At 45.6% G+C, this 22484-nt stretch overlaps 1 protein-coding gene across 2 annotated transcripts in view; it reads left to right on the forward strand.

Annotated features, from left to right (window-relative positions):
* The window catches only part of LOC137538010 (uncharacterized protein F13E9.13, mitochondrial-like), a 41092-nt gene extending 22150 nt beyond the window's left edge, over positions 1-18942 (forward strand). For both annotated transcript variants that reach the window (XM_068259929.1, XM_068259928.1), the window contains exons 3-7: positions 2929-3011; positions 5361-5541; positions 10625-10775; positions 12148-12275; positions 18384-18942. In XM_068259929.1, the coding sequence (XP_068116030.1) occupies positions 2929-3011; positions 5361-5541; positions 10625-10775; positions 12148-12275; positions 18384-18574 (734 nt within the window). In that variant the 3' untranslated portion in view covers positions 18575-18942. The remainder of the gene's footprint in view (positions 1-2928; positions 3012-5360; positions 5542-10624; positions 10776-12147; positions 12276-18383) is intronic.
* Positions 18943-22484: the final 3542 nt, after the last annotated feature.

The raw sequence follows: 22484 nt of genomic DNA on the forward strand, positions 1-22484 counted from the left end.
TCTGTATATATAAAAAATATATTGCCTTCCAGCTACACCAACGAATTAGTTCGTTTCTCGATAGCGCTAGCGCTATCGCAGATACTTTCAGCACAACACAGGTCCCAACCGCTGCCTAACACTGTCACAGGAGCCCTAGTGGCTGACCGCACTTAGCCTTCTAAACGGTGCCAGCGCACAGATCGTGCGAACTCTGGTCACAGTCAATGCGCAGGAACCGTTAAGAATTAGCCGCAGACAACTCAGAAGGGAGCCTGTGAGACACGGGTGATTACAACTTCACCCACTGGTTCAGAGTAAACTGCCACCACCGCGGTTACCATGGGACTGTGGAGCCCACTAACTGACTTGTCCTGCGAATAAAACGGTTAAACACACGATATTCTGTCTAGCCAACAACAAACAGTAGCGTATCTTCAGAGACCCGGGATCAGTTCTGTGTGTGCTGATAAGCAGGGTAGCGGACAGTGAATGACTTGGAGAAAGTCGTTTATTCACGCAATATAAATAATTAATATATACAGACAATTATTAAAATCACAATTATTAAGACAGTAATAGCCAGTATAAAAAATAAAAGAAGGGAGAAAAATACTTAGTTCTTGGAAAGATGTCCTTTTTGTGGGAAAAATCAGAGTTCTGGGTTTCAATCAAGGTTCACAGTTCAGACCAGGTGGATGCCAGCATATCCTCAAGCTGGCACCGATGAGTTCAAGATGTTTTCAGGGTGGAGGACACTGAGTTTGGCTCCTCTGCCCTTCTTATGCCCCTGATTCAGTAGGAGGGAGTGAGGGCGGGGAGCCACACACCCCCTTAGAAGATGAGATGAGCCCTCCCCTTGTCCTGGGGACTAGAAATCATATCTACCCATATATGGGCTCTATCTCACAGAACCGTACAGGTCAGGGCAGATTTATTAACATTTTCAGGTCTGTCTCGATTTACCCAGCGCCCTGATACCAGACATGAGGGGTGGGACCCCTGTGGTATCATCAGGGCACTTTCAAACTGCCTAACTGGCAGTCCTTACCTCAGAATGTTCTAAAACTTCCTCAGAACCAGCATCGGGACTCATGCTACACTTCCCCCACGTTTGGCGAAGCTGCCATCTCAGGAACCCCAGAAATATGACAGATCTGGGAAGTTATGGATTATGCTAGGTTATTCAGGATGTGTTCTAGCTGCTAACAGCTGACTTCCCTTTGATCTTTACCAGTGAGCAAGGTGTCAAGACCTCCCGGAGATTCGTAGCCTGCCTGGCTGCACCTAGGCATCCTGATCACCCTTTGGTTAATTAACATCTAAATGAGATCAGCTAGGTGTCACCTGGTTCCCAGACCAGAAAGGGAAATTGTGCCTTCCACAGGGAAGATGTTCAAGCTAATTAACACCTCCCCCCAGGCTTTCACTCAGCTAAGACAGATCCCCCAGCTGTTCCTAGGCAGAGGGATACTACACATCAAATCTTGGTTCTATTGATCTGAAGCGCAATCGATGCAGGGAATCGAGTGCGATCGTTCTTTTCTTCACGGGCGGTTCCAGGACGCGCCTGCGGCCCCGCAACCGTCCGTGACAGCTGTGTTGAACAATCCATCTGCACCCTTCAACTATTGGGTATCAAAGCTAGACACCTGGCACAAACTGGCAATGTACGCAATAGAGGTGCTGGCTTGCCCGGCAGCCAGCGTTATGTCGGAACGCTGTTTCAGTGCTGCCGGAGGCATCGTCACAGATCGACGTATCCGCCTCTCCACAGAAAATGCAGACCGTCTGACTCAAAATAAAATGAATCAATCAGGGATTGGAAACGACTACGCAACACTCCCGGACCCCAACCAAGTAACATGAACAATGAACATCTGTGATGGGTTAGCGTTTCCGGTCCCTGTTTATTGAACCTCTCATCTGTATTACATTTATGACTGCATGGCGACAAAACGCAAATTGCTATCCGCACGCTTCTTGTCCTCATGCAAGGCCTGGGTTGTTGTGTCTCAAAGCGTGGCCTTCTCCTCCTGCGCCACCCTCCTCCTGTTCCATCACGTGTGCTGCTGCTGGGTTAGCGTTACCGGTCCCTTTTCCTGGAACCTCTTATATGTATTACATTTATGACTGCATGCCGACAAAAAGCATGTTACCTGTGCAAAGAAAACAGACATTTCCCGCATTTAAAAGACAGTTTTCCCTTTGAAACTTTAAAATCGATTTTCTCAAAAACTATAAGCTCTTTTTGCTAAATTTTTTTTCCTCTTGTACCCACTCCCAAGGTGCACATACCCTGTAAATTTGGGGTATGTAGCATATAAGGAGGCTTTACAAAGCACGAAAGTTCGGGTCCCCATTGACTTCTATTATGTTCGGAGTTCGGCTCGAACACCCGAACATCGCGGCCATGTTCGGCCCAAACCCGAACATCTAGATGTTCGCCCAACACTACACGTGACCCGTTCGGCCAATCACAGCGCTAGCCGAACGTTCGGGTAACGTTCGGCCATGCGCTCTTAGTTCGGCCATATGGCCGAACAGTTTGGCCGAACACCATTAGGTGTTCGGCCGAACTCGAACATCACCCGAACAGGGTGATGTTCTGCAGAACCCGAACAGTGGCGAACACTGTTCGCCCAACACTATTTGTGACTAATTGCCATCGTAATTTAAACTCAGCTGTGTCAGCTGGCTGCCTCGGCAGATAAGCTAATTTGTAAACACAGGATGTTAACCCTCTGTTTGCTTCCTTGAAAGCAGGTAGTCGTCACACTGCAGATTTATTGAAGGATTTGTGTCAGCCGTGAGAAAGAAATGTTTTTATTTAAAGGTTATTATGCTGTTGCTTATCTTTTAGAGCAGAGAGGAAGGTTGGAGTTCAGGTCCACTTTAAATCAGCCTCATCTCCCCACTCATGCTAATTCTTCTTTATGACACGATCAGGCACTCCGAATGGCGGCTCCCCTGTGCAGCAGATCCTGGAAGAGGCATGCAGAGAAGGGGAACTCTACAAGAAGGCTGGAATAGTAAGGGTTAATGCATCTGTGCTCTGCTCGTCGTCCTGTGATCGCCATATAGGGCTGCACATTGGGCCACAGACAGCGTTCCACGCACATCAGACTTTGCATAGAAAGCTTTATTGCACAGCCGAACGCATTTCTACCCATTTCAGTTATCAGTCAGATAATTGGTGTCAGCATTATAGGGTACATCAATGCAGGTGGCCATGTATTTGCGCTGTATGGCGCAAACGACACCTCACTACTGGTGAGTCAAGATAGTCAATGAAATGTAAATAATATCAGCTTTCATGCAAATTGTATGAATTTTGAGTGCATTTCTCTTAACATTTTTATTGGCCCAATTTGAAGCTTTATATAATTCTTGGCTTTGGAAGGAGGACGAATCGGAATCATATGGAACGCGCTTTGAAGGACTAGTAAATATACTTTCCCTGACCCTGTCCACAGGTTCAGTGCTGATGTGTGGTGTTCGGGTGCATATCGGCTGTAAAATCAGCAGTGCATCCTCAGCCAGATAAACTGGTTTTGCTTTCTATTTACTTTTTAGGACATGGGGCTACATTTGACTTTCTGTTTGACAAGGTCATTTACATAGATAGCAGTTGATGTAAAACACAGAAAATGTACTGCATGCTCCTCACTGGTTAAAAAGTAAGTAATAAAAAGACTAAATATTGCTAATGTGCAAAGGCATCACAGATCCAAATATGCAGCACGGTGGCATAGTGGGCACCACGGGTACGTATTGGTTAGCTTAGCGCCTGCAGCGCTGGGTCCCCAGTTTAAATCCCAGCCAGGGCAACATCTGCAAGGAGTTTGTATGTTCTCCCCGTGCCTGCGTGGGTTTTCTCCTGGCACTCCGGTTTCCTCCCACATCCCAAAAAATATACATATAAGTTAATTGGCTTTCCCCTAAATTGGCCCTTGACTACGATACATGGCACGATACATACATAGACATGACTATGGTAGGGGACTAGATTGTGAGCTCCTCTGAGGGACAGTTAGTGACAAGACTATATATACTCTGTACAGTGCTGCGTAATACTGTATGTCGGCGCTATATAAATAAATAAATGAAAAATATATCACTGAGAACTTGTCAGCAGTGCCAAAAATTACCTCTTTCTGCTAATGCTCTAAGGTTGGTAACTGTCCAATCATTGAAGTGGACCAACCTCCTCCTGCGATGCCTTCTGGGCGAGGAAGGAAGAGAAGGGTAATGGTGCATGCTGTCATCCCCCCCCCCCCCCTGAATGATGGGGGCATGGCACAAGCTGACCCATACCTTCACACACTGCTTTCAACAAAGGGGTGTGGCAATGGCTGTTATATTCCCTCCCATCTGTGTGATCCTGGTATGTGTGGATGGGGTCCCAGGCCTTACACTGCAAAGCATTCTGGGAGCCGATTATTTAGAGAGCAGTTGGTGGTTCTTTATGAGCCAGAGCCCAGCAACTCCCCTCACAGGCCACTGCCACTATTGAGGCTGACAGTATGCAGCAGTCTGTATATTCTTTCGCTTTCCCAGCCTGAAGCAAATGCAGGGCGTGTAAGTTGGCTGCGCACACAGTCCTGCCTTCTGGATGGCTTCACTATAGTGAATAACGGAAAGTTCATTATGTGACCAGAGGGATGAATACATGTATCTGATTGCTGTATAACAACTGCAATGTGGTTTCATGGATGAGGAATCCAGTTGGTTTATATAAGCATGTGTTTCTGGCTTTTCTAGAGCTAGGGCTTAGCACACAAGATGAGGCGTAACATCTGGATTTCGGCTTTCACACATAAACCTGCAAATTTCCGGTCCAGTCCTGTCCTGTCCCGTCAGTTATGTGTTTTCTCTCAGTTTTACCTGACTGGACTGGACATGTACACTTTTTATGTGTGAACACACCCATAGAAACGCACACAAATCTGATGACAACTGTCAAAACCATACAATTTGGTGAATGATTGTTTACGAATGAGAATTCTCATGAATGATCAGAAATGACCGTTTGGGACCACTAACGGACAAAAATGTCCTAACCAATCCCATCAGGTTGACGGGATTGATCCGAAAATCGGATCGATTTCATTAATGTGATCTGAAATTGTATCATTGGTGGCCATCTGACAACTGACAGGACAGGACTGGACACCTTATTATGTGTGGAGCAAGGCTCCCTCTATATCTTGCAGCACTTTCTAATCATTAGACACTTCGAGCTGACATGAGCCTCGGACTAATCCAAGTGTTGCCCCAGTGCTGGGACTGTGACAGGGACATGATGACACATTCTGCCATTGGTATTTTACACTTTTGACTGGTTGTTAAACTACTAAACCCATTTCTTCTTTTACCAGGATGGCGTAATAGTGGAGAACATGCATGACATCCCGTACAGCCTCTGTCCTGGACCAGAGATTACAGCTGCCATGGCTACAATATGTGCGGCGGTCCGGCAGGCGTGCCCCGGCCTTCCTCTAGGCGTCCAGATTCTTGCCTGTGCCAATCAGCAAGCGCTGGCAGTGGCCCTTGCAGCCGGTACATTACACTGAAAATCTCTCTTTTTCTTCCTTATATAGTATTCCCATGGTCTCTCTACATCAGCTGAAATCTTATTCTAGGCTGAGGATGAGTATAGAAGCTAGCGAAGGTCAATGAGATTCTAAAAATTCTGACCAGTATGGAAATGTGAGAAATTGGGAATGCAGCCTATCCATTCACTAGAGACCAGTGACATCACTGAGAATGCAGCCAATCCATTCACTAGAGACCAGTGACATCACTGAGAATGCAGCCTATCCATTCACTAGAGACCAGTGACCTCACTGAGAATGCAGCCTATCCATTCACTAGAGACCAGTGACATCACCAAGAATGCAGCCTATCCATTCACTACAGACCAGTGACATCACTGAGAATGCAGCTGATCCATTCACTACATACTAGTGACATCCCTGAGAATGCAGCCTATCCCATCAATAGAGACCTGTGACATCACTGAGAATGCAACCTATCCATTCACTACATACCAGTGACATCACTGAGAATGCAGCCTATCCATTCACTAGAGACCAGTGACATCACTGAGAATGCAGCCTATCCATTCACTAGAGACCAGTGACATCACTGAGAATGCAGCCTATCCATTCACTAGAGACCAGAGACATCAGAATGCAGCCTATCCATTCTAATGGTGACACCCGGAGACATCATCTTCAGGCTTCTTAGTAGTCTATGACACACCTAGACATAGCTTTTCACGTGGAATGTTTTCTCAATAGTCTGTTTATGTTTAATAACTTAGGCTTCACCAACACAAAGCAATTCTAAACAAAAAGTATATAATGTGTCTAAAGAACCTGTTAGTCTTGTTTAGCATGCATCCTACACGCTTATCCATGTGGAAGACATTGAACAGAGTCCAGGCATCAGGCAGGAAGACATTGTTCAGAGTACAGGCACCCTCCCTGGTGCCTGAACTCTGTAGATTGCCTTCCTGCTCCCTCCCTAGTGCCTGCGCTCTGTACAATGTCTTCTTGCCTGGTGCTTGTACCCTGTACAATGTTTTCCTGCTCCCTCCCTGGTGCCTTTACCCTGTACAATGTCTTCCTGCTCCCTCACTGGTGCCTGTACGATATACAATGCCTTCCTGCTCCTTCCCTGGTGCCTGAACTCTGTAGAATGCCTTCCTGCTTCCTCCCTAGTGCCTTCACTCTGTACAATGTCTTCCTGCCTGGTGCCTGTACCCTGTACAATGTTTTCCTGCTCCCTCCCTGGTGCCTTTACCCTGTGCAATGTCTTCCTGCCTGGTGCTTGTACCCTGTGCAATGTCTTCCTGCTCCCTCTCTGGTGCCAGTACTCTGTACAATGTCTTCATGCTCCCTCCCTGGTGCCTGTATGATATACAATGCCTTCCTGCTCCTTCCCTGGTGCCTGAACTCTGTACAATGTATTCCTGTTCCCTCTCTGGTGCCTGTACTCTGTACAATGCCTTCCTGCTCCCTCCCTAGTGCCTTCACTCTGTACAATGCCTTCCTGCTCCCTCCCTAGTGCCTTCACTCTGTACAATGCCTTCCTGCTCCCTCCCTAGTGCCTTCACTCTGTACAATGTCTTCCTGCTCCCTCCCTGGTGCCTGAACTCTGTACAATGCCTTCCTGCTCCCTCCCTAGTGCCTGCGCTCTGTACAATGTCTTCCTGCCTGGTGCTTGTACCCTGTACAATGTTTTCCTGCTCCCTCCCTGGTGCCTTTACCCTGTACAATGTCTTCCTGCTCCCTCACTGGTGCCTGTACGATATACAATGCCTTCTTGCTCCTTCCCTGGTGCCTGAACTCTGTAGAATGCCTTCCTGCTCCCTCCCTAGTGCCTTCACTCTGTACAATGTCTTACTGCCTGGTGCCTGTACCCTGTACAATGTTTTCCTGCTCCCTCCCTGGTGCCTTTTACCCTGTGCAATGTCTTCCTGCCTGGTGCTTGTACCCTGTACAATGTTTTCCTGCTCCCTCTCTGGTGCCTGTACTCTGTACAATGTCTTCCTGCTCCCTCCCTGGTGCCTGTATGATATACAATGCCTTCCTGCTCCCTCCCTAGTGCCTTCACTCTGTACAATGTCTTCCTGCCTGGTGCCTGTACCCTGTACAATGTTTTCCTGCTCCCTCTCTGATGCCTGTACTCTGTGCAATGTCTTCCTGCTCCCTCCCTGGTGCCTGTATGATATACAATGCCTTCCTGCTCCTTCCCTGGTGCCTGAACTCTGTACAATGTTTTCCTGCCTGGTGCTTGTACCCTGTGCAATGTCTTCCTGCTCCCTCTCTGATGCCTGTACTCTGTACAATGTCTTCCTGCTCCCTCCCTGGTGCCTGTAAAGGCATTGTACAGAGTACAGGCACCAGGCAGGGAGCAGGAAGATAAAAATACGGGAGAAGCTTGCACATCCCATAAAGTTCTTTATTGTCTCATGTGAAGTAAAAAAAAAAGCCAACGTTCCGGAGCCACGTAGGGCCCCATTATCATGGCACAGTTTGCTCTAGGCAACCATCTGTCCACCGCACAATAATAAAACACATACGTTTGTAATGGGAGTTAGAGCTCCTCTTTGCACTCTCAGAATGTGACGTGCATCCAGCAAGCACTGCAGCCTAGGGTCCATATGCAGTTAACTTTTTCTCCTGAGTTCTCTCATGGGAGATAATTTCCATCTCTTTAATATTTCTTCTCTTATAAAAGTTCTCAGAATTTCACAACTGAAAAAGTACCCAAATGTAGGTGAAAAAGCACTTACAAAACGATTCTGTCTTCTCACTTGCTGGTGGTTTAAAATGCATTTTATAACAAGGTTTGAAACTATCTCTTAGGAGAAAAGTCAGGAGAAAAAATGAATTGCATTGGGCCCAGGTGTTGAATTCATAAAAAATGTTAACATGTCATTGTCATGAATAATACGGAAGTCGAGACCATTATCAATTCCGTATCATTCTGCAGAGCAGAATGTCAGTTCTGTTTTAAATGTACAGCAGATGTATTTTCTTTCCTTCACTCTGACTTAACCTCCTTGCCGGTTATCCCGAGCTCAGCTCGGGGTAACCTGCGCAGGAGGATATCTCAGGCCCCGCTGGGCCGATTTGCATAATTTTTTTTCCCTACACGCAGCTAGCACTTTGCTAGCTGCGTGTAGGTCGCGATCGCCTCCGCTCGCCGCCGATTCGCTGCTACCCGCCGCGCCGAGCCGCCCCCCCCCGCCCCAGACCCCTGCGCAGCCTGGCCAATCAGTGCCAGGCAGCGCTAAGGGGCGGATCGGAGTTCCCTCTGACGTCACGACGTCTATGACGTCGGTGACGTCACCCCGCCCGGTCGCCATGGCGACCGGGGAAGCCCTGCAGGGAATCCCGTTCTCAACGGGATTCCCTGCATACTCTGATCGCCGAAGGCGATTGGAGTAGGTAGGGGGATGCCGCCGCTTAGCGGCTATCATGTAGCGAGCCCTGGGCTCGCTACATGACTTAAAAAAAAAAAAAAAAAAAAGTGCGGCACTGCCTCCTTGCCGGATTTTTTAGACCGGCAAGGAGGTTAAAGGGACTCTGAGCAGTGCAGGAACTATGGAAAGATGCATATCATTTTAAAGCTCTCTTTCTCCTCTTTCCAATGATATATAAATCGCCGCCCTATGTCTTTTAGTTTTCACTATTTTCGCGATTGAAATTGCCGTGGCCGCGATTTCAATCGTGAAAATAGAGAAAACTAAAAGGCATAGGTCGCCCTGTGTAATACATTGTATTACACAGGGCGACTTTTTCCTAGTCAGCAGCCTGCTGACACTGGAGAAAGTGTCGTCCTGTGTAATACAAGTAACTATGGAAAGATGGATATCATTTTGAAGCTCTCTTTCTCCTCTTTCTGGCGACACCTAAACCGCAGCCCCACATGATCGAAATCGCGGCCGCGGCAATTTCAATTGCGAAAATAGCGAAAACTAAAAGGCGTAGGGCGGTGGTTTATATATCATTGGAAAGAGGAGAAAGAGAGCTTTAAAATGATATGCATCTTTCCATAGTTTCTGCACTGCTCGGAGTCCCTTTAAGAGCAGACCCATCACCCCACTTCCTTACTAGCTATTCACATGTAGGTGTGAGGACCAAATGCTGGCCTTGTAGCAAAATAAGCAGATATATTTCCCGCTTCCTAAAAATCAGCCTAATAGCTCATCCCAGCTATAGCTGTCTAGTGGCTATGAAAAACTGAGTTATTCGAGGTTTGCTGAGCGCATATGTTACCTTACTGCTATTTGGTGTTATTTGATCAAACATTGGCCGCAGGTTACAAATCTGTCCTCTGATTCGCTGTGTGCCAATCCAGACAGAAATGGCGCAGGTTATTGGTAAATTGTGTCATTCTGTGCCTGTACAAACTCCTGCCTATCCTGAACGCCCATGTTTTACTAAAGCCAGCCCAAAAACTCAGATGGTATAAAAGTTCAGGCAGAACCGACCCCGCCCAGTTCTCCAAATTCTACCAACCAGAAACTGTCTCCATGCGGCATTCCAAGGAGGACCGGACGCATGCCATATAAGGACTCTGATATCAATGCCTGTATTGACTTTATTTGCTTCTATTCCACACAGACTGCATTCATTTAACAAACTTTTCACCGCTATCCACTTTTTATTTTAAGCTTTGTGTTTGTATGTTAATTAGTGTATATAAATGTGTGTAATGCATAATGTTACCTTGTGTTCTATAGTATCTTGTATCTAAAACCCATATACTTGAATCAGGCACAGATAGCCAGATCTGGCGCCGATCCCTGTATACAGCTAAGGATTACGTTACACTGTTCTCAATGTGCTAATATAGTTACAGTCATGCGCAGACTTGCACGTGGTGGCAAGCATTTGAATTGTATGTGTGTGGTGAATCCTTTGGAGTCAGAACGCTCCTCTCGGCTAGTCGGTTCATAGATTGTGAATCCACATATGGCATCTATGAGCAAAGTGACAGCGAGACCGAGTTTCTGAATCTATGAGCGATTGACCCAATCAAGGATCGGCCCTCGCGGTTCCTGACAGTCATCTCCATTGTGTCTCGTGTTCTGTGATTTTCCCATCTTCCTCTTGTTTTGCTTCAGGCCTGGATTTTATCCGAGCGGAGGGCTTTGTTTTCTCACATATCGCAGATGAAGGGCTGGTGAACGCTTGTGCCGGAGACCTCCTGAGATACCGCAAGGCCATCGGGGCGGAACACATTCAGATATTTACAGACATTAAAAAAAAGCACAGGTAATTGAGAAAGTTGCATCAACTTGAAATATACAGCGCATCATTGATTCTCCCTGACTTAAAGGGAATCTGAAGTGAAAATAAACGTATGATATAATGATTTGTATGTGTAGTACAGCTAACAAATAGAACATTAGGAAACATAAGTCTAATATTGTTTCCAGTACAGGAAGAGATAAGAAACTCCAGATGTTATCTATCCAAAAGAGCCATTGAGCTTCGCAACTTTCAAAGTCGCAGAGAGCTCTGTCTTCTGAAGCTTATTATCTCAAGTGTCTGTCACTGTATTTTGTTTTTTTCTGCAGAGGAAGGTTCAAAAGTTCCTTAGCCTGCTCTGTAAAATCATTTAGATTGCTGAGTAGTGTGTAAACTGCAAATATTGGAGAATGATGCAATGTTATAAAAAAAAGAGATATCACTGAAAATAAAAATCTGAGAATATTTTATTTGCTGCTAATGTTCTAGTAATTATCTGTACTACACAACCAATTTGTTATATCATAATTTTTTTTTTCGCTTCAGTGTCACTTTAAAGTGAATGTGAAGTGAATTTTAAAACAAAAAAACAGATGCTCACCTAAGGAGAGGGAAGGCTCTGGGTCCTATAGAGCCCTCCCGTTCTCCTCCTGGGCTCCTCATTCACCCGCAGGCTTGTCAGTTTAAATCTCCAGCCACAGCAGACTTTGGCAGTCTTTGGAAGCACTCGGGCTTCCATAGACAGGTGGCTTTGTACTGCGCACACACAAATGGGCGAGAGAAGGCGCTCATGCGTGCGCAGTATAAAGCGGCCCATCTTCAGAAGCCCGAGTGCCAGCCAAACCAGGAAGAGAGCAGTCCAAGGCCCATGGGTCGTAGACTGCTAATGGGTTAGCCTGCGGGGGGACGCAGGGACCGGGTGAAGAACAAGAAGCAGGGCCGGAGCTACCATAGGAAAAAATGGGCAATTGCTCCAGGGCCCCAGAGCCTGTAGGGGCCCCCAAGGTGTCCCTCCCCCATCTTAACTGTTGCTCCCCTGGGACTCTGCAGAGTCTGTTAAGTTGGGAGGTGATTGGGGGAGGGTCAGCAGCCAGCTCAGGGGCCCAGGAGGGAAGTTTGGCTGCAACAAAGGGCCTCTGATGATGCTTTTTGGTCGGTGGGGGGCCAATTGGGGGGCCCCCAGGCTAATTTTGCCCTAGGGCCCAATAGTTACTTGAACCGGCCCTGACAAGAAGGCCCCAGACCCTTCCCTCTCCTTAGGTTAGTATCTGTTTTTTGTTTTCAGTTTCCCTTCAGACTCCCTTTCAAAAGTAACTCAGAAACATGTTCTTGCTAAAATAGACTATAGGCTCCCTGCTGGGTGGAGATCGATGGTTTTCTCTCTAATCATTCGCAGTTCTCACGCAGTTACAGCGGATGTTTCCGTGTCAGAGACGGCAAAGGCTGCCGAGTTCTTCTTGTCTGATGGAGTGATATTAACTGGATCAGCTACAGGACAGGAAGCTGATCCCAGAGAACTTCAAGGTAGATAATTCTGTGTATATAGACCTATGGGCTAATTATGTTCTTATTACTGATCGCCATAAATTATATTTTTATACTACCATTTATCATAGACAGCGGCCAGCAACATTCAAATGTCGCTCTTTGCTACCATATTATTATGCACTTACATAGCACTAACATCTTCCACAGCACTTTTATATAACACTGGCAACTTCTGCAGCACTTTACAGAGTACATAGTTATGTCACTGACTGTCCTCAGAGGGGCTCACAATCTAATCCCCACCATAGTCATAGTCTAATGTCCTACCATATTCTTTTTATGTATTTATATAGCATTGTCAGGTTCTGCAGCACTTGACAGATCACATAGTCATGTCACTGACTGTCCTCAGAGGAGCTCACAATCTAATCCCTTCCATCGGCGTACACATCTAATGCAAGTTGTAGGTAGCCTGGAATTGGCCAATCATATGGATAGTTGCATACAATATACATGCAAGGTGGAATTCTTACCAGTGCACTCAGGGCCGGATTACCGACCAGGAAAATGAAACATTAGCTTGGGGCCCCAGTAAGAGTCTAAGGGCCCCATCAGCCAACCGAGAAGCCAGCATCTTACATTCTATCAGCCTCAACTCCTCTCTGAACTCTGCTAGAACTCCAGCCCAGAAGAATGAGCAAGCAAGCAGCGGCCCTTTTCATGGTGATGGGGCCGCGTGCCAGCTCTGCTCACTCCAGCCCAGCCTGTGCAGTCAGACCTAGACAGCCACTGCTTGCTCGCTAGTGCCTAGTTCGTCTGGGCTGGATGACATGCTGCTACACAGGCAGCAGAGTTTAGAGAGGAGTTGCGGCACGGGAGGGGCTTCAGCCAGGGAGTGGCTGATAGTAGCTAAAATGCCGGCTCCTCGGTTGTCTGCATGTCGGGGGGCCCAATCTGTAAGTCCGCTTAGGGCCCCATTCAGCCTTAATCCTGCTCTGAGTGCACTGATCATGTTAGCTGGGAGGTATATGATCACGCCCACACCTGTATCAGGGTGCAAAACCATTCATTCAATGAGGTCACACTGAATTCTCAGCACTCCTCATTGCAGTTTACTGTGCCAAAGTGATGAAATCTGGCTGTGACGGCTCAGAACTATAGTGGGGTGTAACCAGCCTAACTGTAAATCATGCAAAGTGCAGCTTAAAGAGGAACTCCAGTGAACATTTTACTGTTGGCAGGTGATGTAGCTGCTGCATGGTTTTTGACAGTTGGAAACAGCTGTAAACAGCTATTTCCCACAATGCAACAAGGTTCACAGACAGGAAACTGCCGAAAGTTCAAACTTTTCTTGTGGGAGGGGTTTCTTGTGGGAGGGGTTTCACCACAATATCAGTCATACAGCACCCCCTGATGGTCTGTTTGTGAAAAGGAATAGATTTCTCATGTAAAAGGGGGTATCCGCTACTGATTGGGATAAAGTTTAATTTTTGGTCAGAGTTTCTCTTTAAAGCAACCCCAGGAAAATAAAGAAATGCCTGCAGGGAAATCTATCACTTGTCTTCTAAAAAGCAATGCTTAGTGTGGTTTGCCTTCTTAAAACAGAAGGAATGTGTGATAATTCAGCTTTAAAGGGGCACTACAGCGAAAAACTGTAAAAAGTATGTGCAAACATATCCAATAAGAAGTACATTTCTCCCAGAGTAAAATGAGCCATAAATGACTTTTCTCCTATGTTGCTGTCACTTACAGTAGGCAGCAGAAATCTGACAGAAGTGACAGGTTTTGGACTAGTAGAGCCACCTGCAGCTGGTAAGCCTTCAATTGTTATGGCAGTGGGAACTCCGGAGTGATCAAGCATGTGGTGGCTTTTACCATCTATTGCGCTAGTACTTTTAATGACCCTGCAGCAGACTGTGCCAACAGGGTCATATGCATAGGCACGTCCCCGTTCAGTGATGTACTCACTGCTAGACAGTAAATACGTTAACGGGAATCCCATTGGTCCACGTATGAAAGTCTCCACAGACTTTCATTGACTTAGCGGCCTCTTACGGTAAAATTGTTTAGCACAACTTTACTGCAACCTCATAGTGCAAATGGGCTCTTAAAGAAAGCCGGTAAGTTGTTTTTTTTCTGAAAATCAGATACTTACCTCAGTAGAGGGAAACATCTGGATCCCCAGAGGCTTCCCATGTCGCCTTCCAGACCACCGCAGGATTTTCACACTGTGGCGGTGCGGCAACTTGCAGGGCAATTTAAGTCGATGAGGAAAATCACATTACCTGCGGTGCGCCGGTTGTCCTCAATCTAACACACCTCCAAAACGATATTAACGCACCTATCTGTGTCGTACCGGAAGTCATGTAAGCCTGTGGCGACACGTGAATATCCGCTGCAGGTTTTATTCGGCGGGCATGCGTATAAGCGTATTTTTTGCAATACACTTCCGCACACATCGCTTGGCCAGCAGGCCGTGATGCGTACTCTTGGTCCCGCCGGCCAATCGCCGCACAGAGCGGTGCTCCAGGAAGAAAACACTGCACATCACACTGTGCAGTGAATATTAATTAGCCATGTGCCTGGCCGAGGAGGAGGAGGGGGAGACCTCCTCCTCCAATACTACTGAGCATGTGCAAACAGTAGAACGCACAGCATGCAGCACTTTGAAATAACGTGAAGCGTTACAATGTAACGCAACGTGGGCACTGTGAACAGCCCATTGAGTTTTCATTACTATGAATTAGAATGATCGCAAAGCACCTGACAATTTGCACCGCACGTTATAGTTGCGGTGAGCCCCCCCAAAAACACCCTCAGTATAGGTAGGTAGCCAGGTATAGGCGCCCCCAGTGTTGGTAGCTAGGTACAGGTGCCCCCAGTATAGCTTGGCCAGGTTCAGTTGCCCCAGTATAGGTTTGGCCAGGCACTCTCTTTACTTCCTGAGGATGTCACATCACTTGGCATCATGGGTGAACCGGGCCTTTCACCAAATGTCCCTCAGAGGGGCTCACAGTCTATGTACCCATCACAGGAACAGTGCAAGTAATCTATCAGTCAGTTTTTGGATTGTGTAGAGTGACGCCTACTAGGGAAGGTCAATGAGATGCTAATAATGATGCAGGATTATATACATTTTGTAAGCAGTTTTGTTGTGCATCTTGAAATCGCCGCTCATCAAGGTAGAATACCATTGGTCCATTTTCATGCTGCATAAATTTGGATGCAGAATTTGCATTAGCCTGCATTTCCATTGCAATGTACCTTATTCATTTACACACCATTGTGCATCTGGTGCACTCGTATCGCCACCTGCACAGTTACATGCCGACGTTACATTGAGTTCCACTGCTGCTGCTGGCGGGCGGCGGCCACTGCACAGGACTTCATATACAGCGAACCAATAAGAAATCGTGCCTAAGAGGGGGATTCCCATCGGTCTGTTGCAATCTAATTTGCCAGGGTACTGATCGGTATATGCACACTTCCCCCATGCAGTGGGCTCAAGGTGACCAAAGGTGAGTTAGTAGCAAAACACACGCGGTTACCAGCCAAGTGAGAGCAGACACTGTATTCATTGGCTTCCACTCATTCCATGTTGGGCGCAGCACAACTTTCACTTTCACTCATCGGATCCATTCCAGACGGACAGAGTGGATCCGTTCACATGCTAATCCTTTCCAATAAGCAAAACATTTTGTTCCGCCATGTCAACCCAGAGCCTAATGCTACGTACACACTGGCAACTATGGTCGTTTGAAAGAGCAGCTTAACGATCGTTCTGCCGACAATCGGGGAAAGAACTTTACCAAACGACGATCATTAAGTACAATGACAAACGAACGACCTTGGCACGATGAGAAAATCCAACAGGACGGAGCGTATCGAGCGATAGTTACAAAACTATAGTGTGTACAGTTATCTGCCGAGAACGATCGTTACAAGGGCCAATGCGCCTGTGTTGGATTCTGCCCAGCTGCTGTACTTCCTGTGTAGCACCGCCCGTAAAGATAGTTACATTACAAATTTCAAATAAACTTTGTTCTCAAGTTAACTATCATATATTTTTATCTATTGTAACTCCATGTTAGTGTCTTTTTTTTATTTTATATAAATATGTACGCAACATTTCTCTCTGATCGTTCTTTTCTGCGAGAATGATAATTAAAATGTGTATGATGATCGCTGCATCCCATCGTTGTATTCCAATCTTTCCAATATCGTTCGTCTGGTAACTATCGTTCCTTGCAAACGATTGTTATTGCAAGTGTGTACGTAGCATAATCCTGCATCATCTATATTTGTATCTCGCTGACCATCCCTAATAGCCGCAGTGCTGCCCACCGCAAATTAAAATGTAAGCGCATGAATAGGAATAATACATTTCTGTCATCGAGACCTCATTCACAACCAAAATCGTAAACGCAAGTGTATTGCGTTTTTGTGCGCTTTTTTTAATTGATTTTCCAGAGCGTTTTTGTAATTCACTCCGTGGCGCAAGTCAGGAAGTGAACTCTTTGACCCTGAAAAGAATAAATACAATGTATTTATTCTCAAAAATGTGAACGCAATCGCCGCATAAAGCGGTTTTGTGAGCATTTATCACTCTTCCTATACCTGCCATTATAGCAAAAACGCCCCAAAAATGGTACAGGCACCTCACATGAACCGCGCTGAACCTTCTCATAGAGATACATTGCACCAGCGTTTTGTGGGCAATTTTAAAAATCGCCTGTGCTTGGAAAAAAGCTGAAAACGCCCCTAGTGTGAACGAGCACTTAGGGCTCTTTCACATCAGACAACGCGAACAGGAGCCGTTCTCCTGCACGCGTTGTCTGCCTGCGGCGTGTCGTCGGGTATCTGCGGTGCGACGCAATCAGCGGCGGTAGCTGGTAATTCAACCCGACGGAAAACGCCAGCTCGCGGGTGCGTTGGAGGAAAAACTGCGCCCGGGTGCGTCGGAACCGCAACGCATCGAAACGCAGCGTCGAGTGTGAAAGGTAAAATGAAAGTCTATGGACTTTCATCTTACCTTGGTTAACGCAAACGGCTTCCGTTTGCGTTAACGCACAAAATCTGCCCTAATGTGAAAGAGCCCTAAGGGCTCAGCCACACTATAAGGGCTGGAACCCACAGCGCTTTTGGCAGCGTTTTGGCAGCACTGCGATACGCTAGCAGTTTGCCAAAACGCTGGGCTAATGTTAATGGATGGGGCAACTTCCACAGGAGCGTTTGCGTTTCTCAGAAACGCAAACGCAGGACATGCAGCATTTTGGGAGCGTTAGCGCTTCAATGTAAAGTATTGAACCGCTAGCGGAAACGCTCAGCAAAACCTAAACTGAGCGGTTTTGCTAGCGTTTTGCGGTTCAGCACACTGTAACAAAATTAAAAATAATTCACAGGACCAATCAGGATAAAAACGCAAAACGCAAAACGCTAGGCACCCGCTGGGGAAAAAAATACAATGTTGCAAAACACAACCCAAAACGCGCATGAATCCGCTTGCAAACCGCTCAGACAAAACGCTAGCGGTTGCGTTTTGCGTTTGCGTTTTTCAGTGGGTTCCAGGCCTAAGTGCTTTTCTGAGTGCATTGTGATTGATTAGCGCCTTTAAAAAATCGCTCCCTTTCACTTTCATTAAAATTGTGGTAAAAATCGCGTAAAATTTGCCATGATTTTTCGCGGACTCAATTGTGCCAAAAAGTGCTCAGAAAGCGCTAATCAATCAAAGTGCTCATAAAAGAGCTTATTGTGGCTGAGCCCTAAAAGATGAAGATTATAATTTATTTAGAGGCTTGCAAGTGCTCCAGGCCATTTTATTTTGGCATTTTTTTTTTATTTATTTGTTACATTTGGTTGCTACTAAATAGTACTGCTGTAATATGTATTTATGGCCACTTGTCACTAGGGGGCAGTGTGAGACAATAAGAGGACTGCTTTCGGTTTCTATATTTTCTGCTAGTAGAGAGAGATCAAAGCATTCCAAAGAATTTACAGCACAACGAGTTCTGCTGACTGATGTCAAAAGCAGTGCACTTATCTTAAAGACATAACTGATGAAGCTGTAAATGGGTTAAGCATATAATTACAAGTTTTTTACATATAATTAGCATATAATTTCAAGTTGATTTTGTTGCATTCCAGGGGTGCAGCGTGCAGTTCACATTCCGGTGCTTGTAGGATCTGGAGTCACCGAGGACAACGTGGAGAAATTCATTGAGGCCAACGGTTTAATCATCGGATCTCATTTTAAAGATGGCGGAGACTGGAGGAACGGTGTGAATTATGATAAAGTCATCTCGTTTATGGACAAAGTGCGCAGGCTGAGGGAGTGACCTCCTTACCATAGTGTCACCAATGCCATGTCCACCAATCACAACGCACCGCCTCTCTGCTTATTGGTGGTGACCCCATACCTCACGTCACTGACAGCATTCCAGGGTATAGAGGACACCTGAAGTGGGAGGGATACGGAGGCTGCCATATTTATTTCCTTTTAAACAATGTGAATTGCCTGGCTGTCATGCTTATCCTCTGACTCTTTTTAACCATAAGCCTGATACACAAATCCAATTTTGATTGGCCAAATGTACCACTTCCATGTAGCATGAGCGCTTATCTACACAATCTGTTCACAGGATTCAACATCTGTTGACCCTCATGCTACATGGAGGTGGTAAAATTGGTCAGTGATCTGCCAATCAAAATTAGATGTGTGCGTAGACCCTGAACAAACATACAGATCAGATGTTTTTGACTGGATCAGCCACCTGCTCGTTTTAGATGTGTGATTCAGACACTACTGTAGCCAAAGGGATCAGCACGACTGCCAGGCAATTGGTATTGTTTAAATTATTATTATTATTATTATTATTTAGTATTTATATAGCACCGACATATTACGCAGCGCTGTACAGAGTATATATATATCTTGTCACTAACTGTCCCTCAAAGGAGCTCACAATCTAATCCCTACCATTGCCATATGTCTATATTATGTAGTGTAAGTACTGTAGTCTAGGGCCAATTTTAGGGGGAGCCAATTAACTTATCCATATGTTTTTGGAATGTGGGAGGAAACCGGAGTGCCCGGAGGAAACCCACGCAGACACGGAGAGAACATACAAACTCTTTGCAGATAGTGCCCTGGCTGGGATTTGAACCAGGGACCCAGCGCTGCAAGGCGAGAGAGCTAACCACTACGCCACCATGCTGCCCAGTTAAATAGCGATAAATATGGCAGCCTTCATGTACCTCTCACTTCAAATGTCCTTTAACAGGATGAAAAATACACAAGATAAATTATGTAAACTGGCATAACTTATAACCTTCACCAATTGTTTGTACAATATCATGTAAACGTAAAGAAAATAATGAGGTCATGGACATTGCAAATGTGGTGTGTTGTCTTATCTTAAAAAAACCCTCTATGGCAAGGTGTATTTTACTAGGGATCACAATGCTTAAGAGAGCTCATGGAGAAGCATGTGATTAATCTGATCAGCTGATAGATTTGTAAAGTTCTGATTTGCTGTGATGACTCATTAGGGTACCCATACACTTATAGATTTGCAACAGATTTGACCATCAGATAGATTCCTGCAAGATGCCCGTCGGGTCGAATTGCGCAGGAATGTATCTGATGTGTGCAACACAGTAGGAACAGATTTCCAGTAGATTTCGAAATGCAGTGTTGCATTATTCTATCCAATGCAACTCTATGGGCCATCGATCTGCTGCCAGCAACCGATTGACCTAAATTTTCCGTCCAGGCCGATCGATCATGCTTCCTGCTGAATCGATTTCTAGCTGATACGATTGGAGCACCTTTAAAGGGGCACTACAGCGAAAAACTGTAAAATTTAAAACATATACAAATAAAATGTACATTTTTTCCAGAGTAAAGTGAGCCATAAATTACTTTTCTCCTATAAAATACTTTTCTCCTATGTTGCTGTCACTTACAGTAGGTAGTAGAAATCTGACAGAAGTGACAGGTTTTGGACTAGTCCAAAACCAGCAAATCAGAGCCTTACAAATCTATCAGCTGACCAAACTGATCACAAATGCTTCTCCACAAGTTCTCCTAAGCAGGGCCATCCCTATACTTTACTACTGAACATACAGTGATGGCTGTGACTAGAGATGGTCAATCAGATGCAAGTTATTGTGGCTTGCATGCAAATTCAATGCAAATTAGAATTAGGGCAATCAAATGCACCTACTGACCATTCTGATTGGCTCATTTCTAAGCTACCGTACACACAATTTGCATGCATGTGCCAGAACTATCAGTGTCTCATTGGCCATCTGTAAATGTGACATGGCGCCGTAGCCTTCCTTAGAGGGAATCTGAAGTGAAAATAAACTTATGAGATAATGATTTCTATGTGTAATACAGCTAACAAATAGAACATTAGGAGCACAGATATTGTTTCCAGTTTAAGAGGAGTTAAGAAATTTCAGTTGTTATCCATGCAAAAGAGCCTCTCCGAGCTCTCCATTCATTGACACATACATTGACGTATGCCAGAGCTAAAATCATGAACTATTGACCCTTTTTATCTCTTTCCTGCTCTCAGAAGCCATTTTCTGCTAGGAAAGTGTTTTATAGTTGGAATTTCTTATCAGTGAAGGTTACACTGTAGTCACTTCCTGTCTGAGTCAGCCACTTGCATACCTGATATTTAACTCTTTCAGGCAGAGAAAGAAAAAAAAGGAAGACAGCATAGTTATTTGTGTGCTAGGCACTGTACATACACATGTCTATCTCATCATGTCACATGTCACCTCGGGTATCCTTTAAATGTAACTTTTATATTCAAACTAATTACATTTGGAAATGATAAATTTACCATCTTGGTGTGTGTGACTCTGGGAATCATTTAAAGAGGCGCTACCTAGGGGTGAGCGAAAGTAAGTTCCTTCTTGCAACAAAATCATCCTTTCACGCTTACCAAAGTTTCCAGAGAAAAAGGGGCGGTGATTCGGTATGCGGTTGATTCTCACTGAACGAGCAGGGTCAAAACATAGGGGAGGTAATTTTGGTGGGCAGTGCAGAATGGGCGTCTGCTAAACGAATGCCCAGCAGCCAACGAGGCTTGTTTAAATATTTTATTTTTAATTTCTGATGCGGATATTCCTTTAACCACTTGAGTACCAGCTGGTTTCATTGGCTCCTGGCCCTGTGTATACAACAGTATACACTCCCATCCTGATCGGTACCCACTCCTTGACTGTGTTGTCCTTTTCCCATTGCAAGCTTCCGGTCGTCCGCTATCTGTCTCGTACCAGGCCCCCGATTTGCATCGAGTATGTACAATTTTGTTCCTTGCAGCCGCTCTGTCCGCACTCCTGGCAGCTTCCTTATCGCACTTACAGCAGTGTGGATGGAGCAGCTACAAGGAACTAACTGCACATGCACAAGGCTTAGGCTGCGTCCACACTAGGTCCGGAAACGTATCCGTGGCTGTGTTTTTCAAACCTGATGAAAAACGGAGTCCCGGATACTAATGTTTAAAATAGCAGTCAGCCTCACCCAAGTAAAAAACGGATCCGTCTGCGTTTGCGGGGATCCGTTTTCAAAACCTGAACGGAAGGTCTGGACCTGCTGCATTTTCACGCAACGGATCAGGACCACGGATACACGCAGGGGTAGTGAAAGCAATGAGAAAACGCATCTCCAGCTCCACAGGCAAAAAACGGATGTGAAAACGGATAGCCTGAGCTTTATGATTGGCCCAAAAAATCCTCCCACTCCTTCCTAATGATGGAGACGTTTTCTGTCAGGGAAAAACCTGAACGGAAACTGATGCAAAACTGATGCACTTTCATCAGTTTGCAGTACGGTGGGTACTTCCCCTGATCCGGACTGCAGTGTCCGTCCTGCAACCGGGTCTAGTGTGGACCCAGCCTAACTGTATAACAAGCTCACATTTTTATAAAGGTCAAAAGTTCACTCAGGCTCACTCAGCCTTTGTGATGTTTGCAGGGTGGCTGAGTGAACTTTTCACCTTTAAAAAAAATGTGAATATCTCAAAAACTATTAAAGATAGAAAGATGATTTTTGCACAAATGAGCACATGCACAGCACTACCCACCCATACCAATTTCATGTCTTTAGGTTGTTGTACGGGGACCGGGTGATGCTATTGTTTTGGAAATAATAAGTCCTATTATCTTCAAAATGAAAGCAGCACAAATCTTAATTTTTCCAGCACAAACATAGCACTAAAGGTGCGTACA

This window comes from Hyperolius riggenbachi, chromosome 11 (assembly GCF_040937935.1).
Source record: "Hyperolius riggenbachi isolate aHypRig1 chromosome 11, aHypRig1.pri, whole genome shotgun sequence".
Classification (NCBI taxonomy): domain Eukaryota; kingdom Metazoa; phylum Chordata; class Amphibia; order Anura; family Hyperoliidae; genus Hyperolius; species Hyperolius riggenbachi.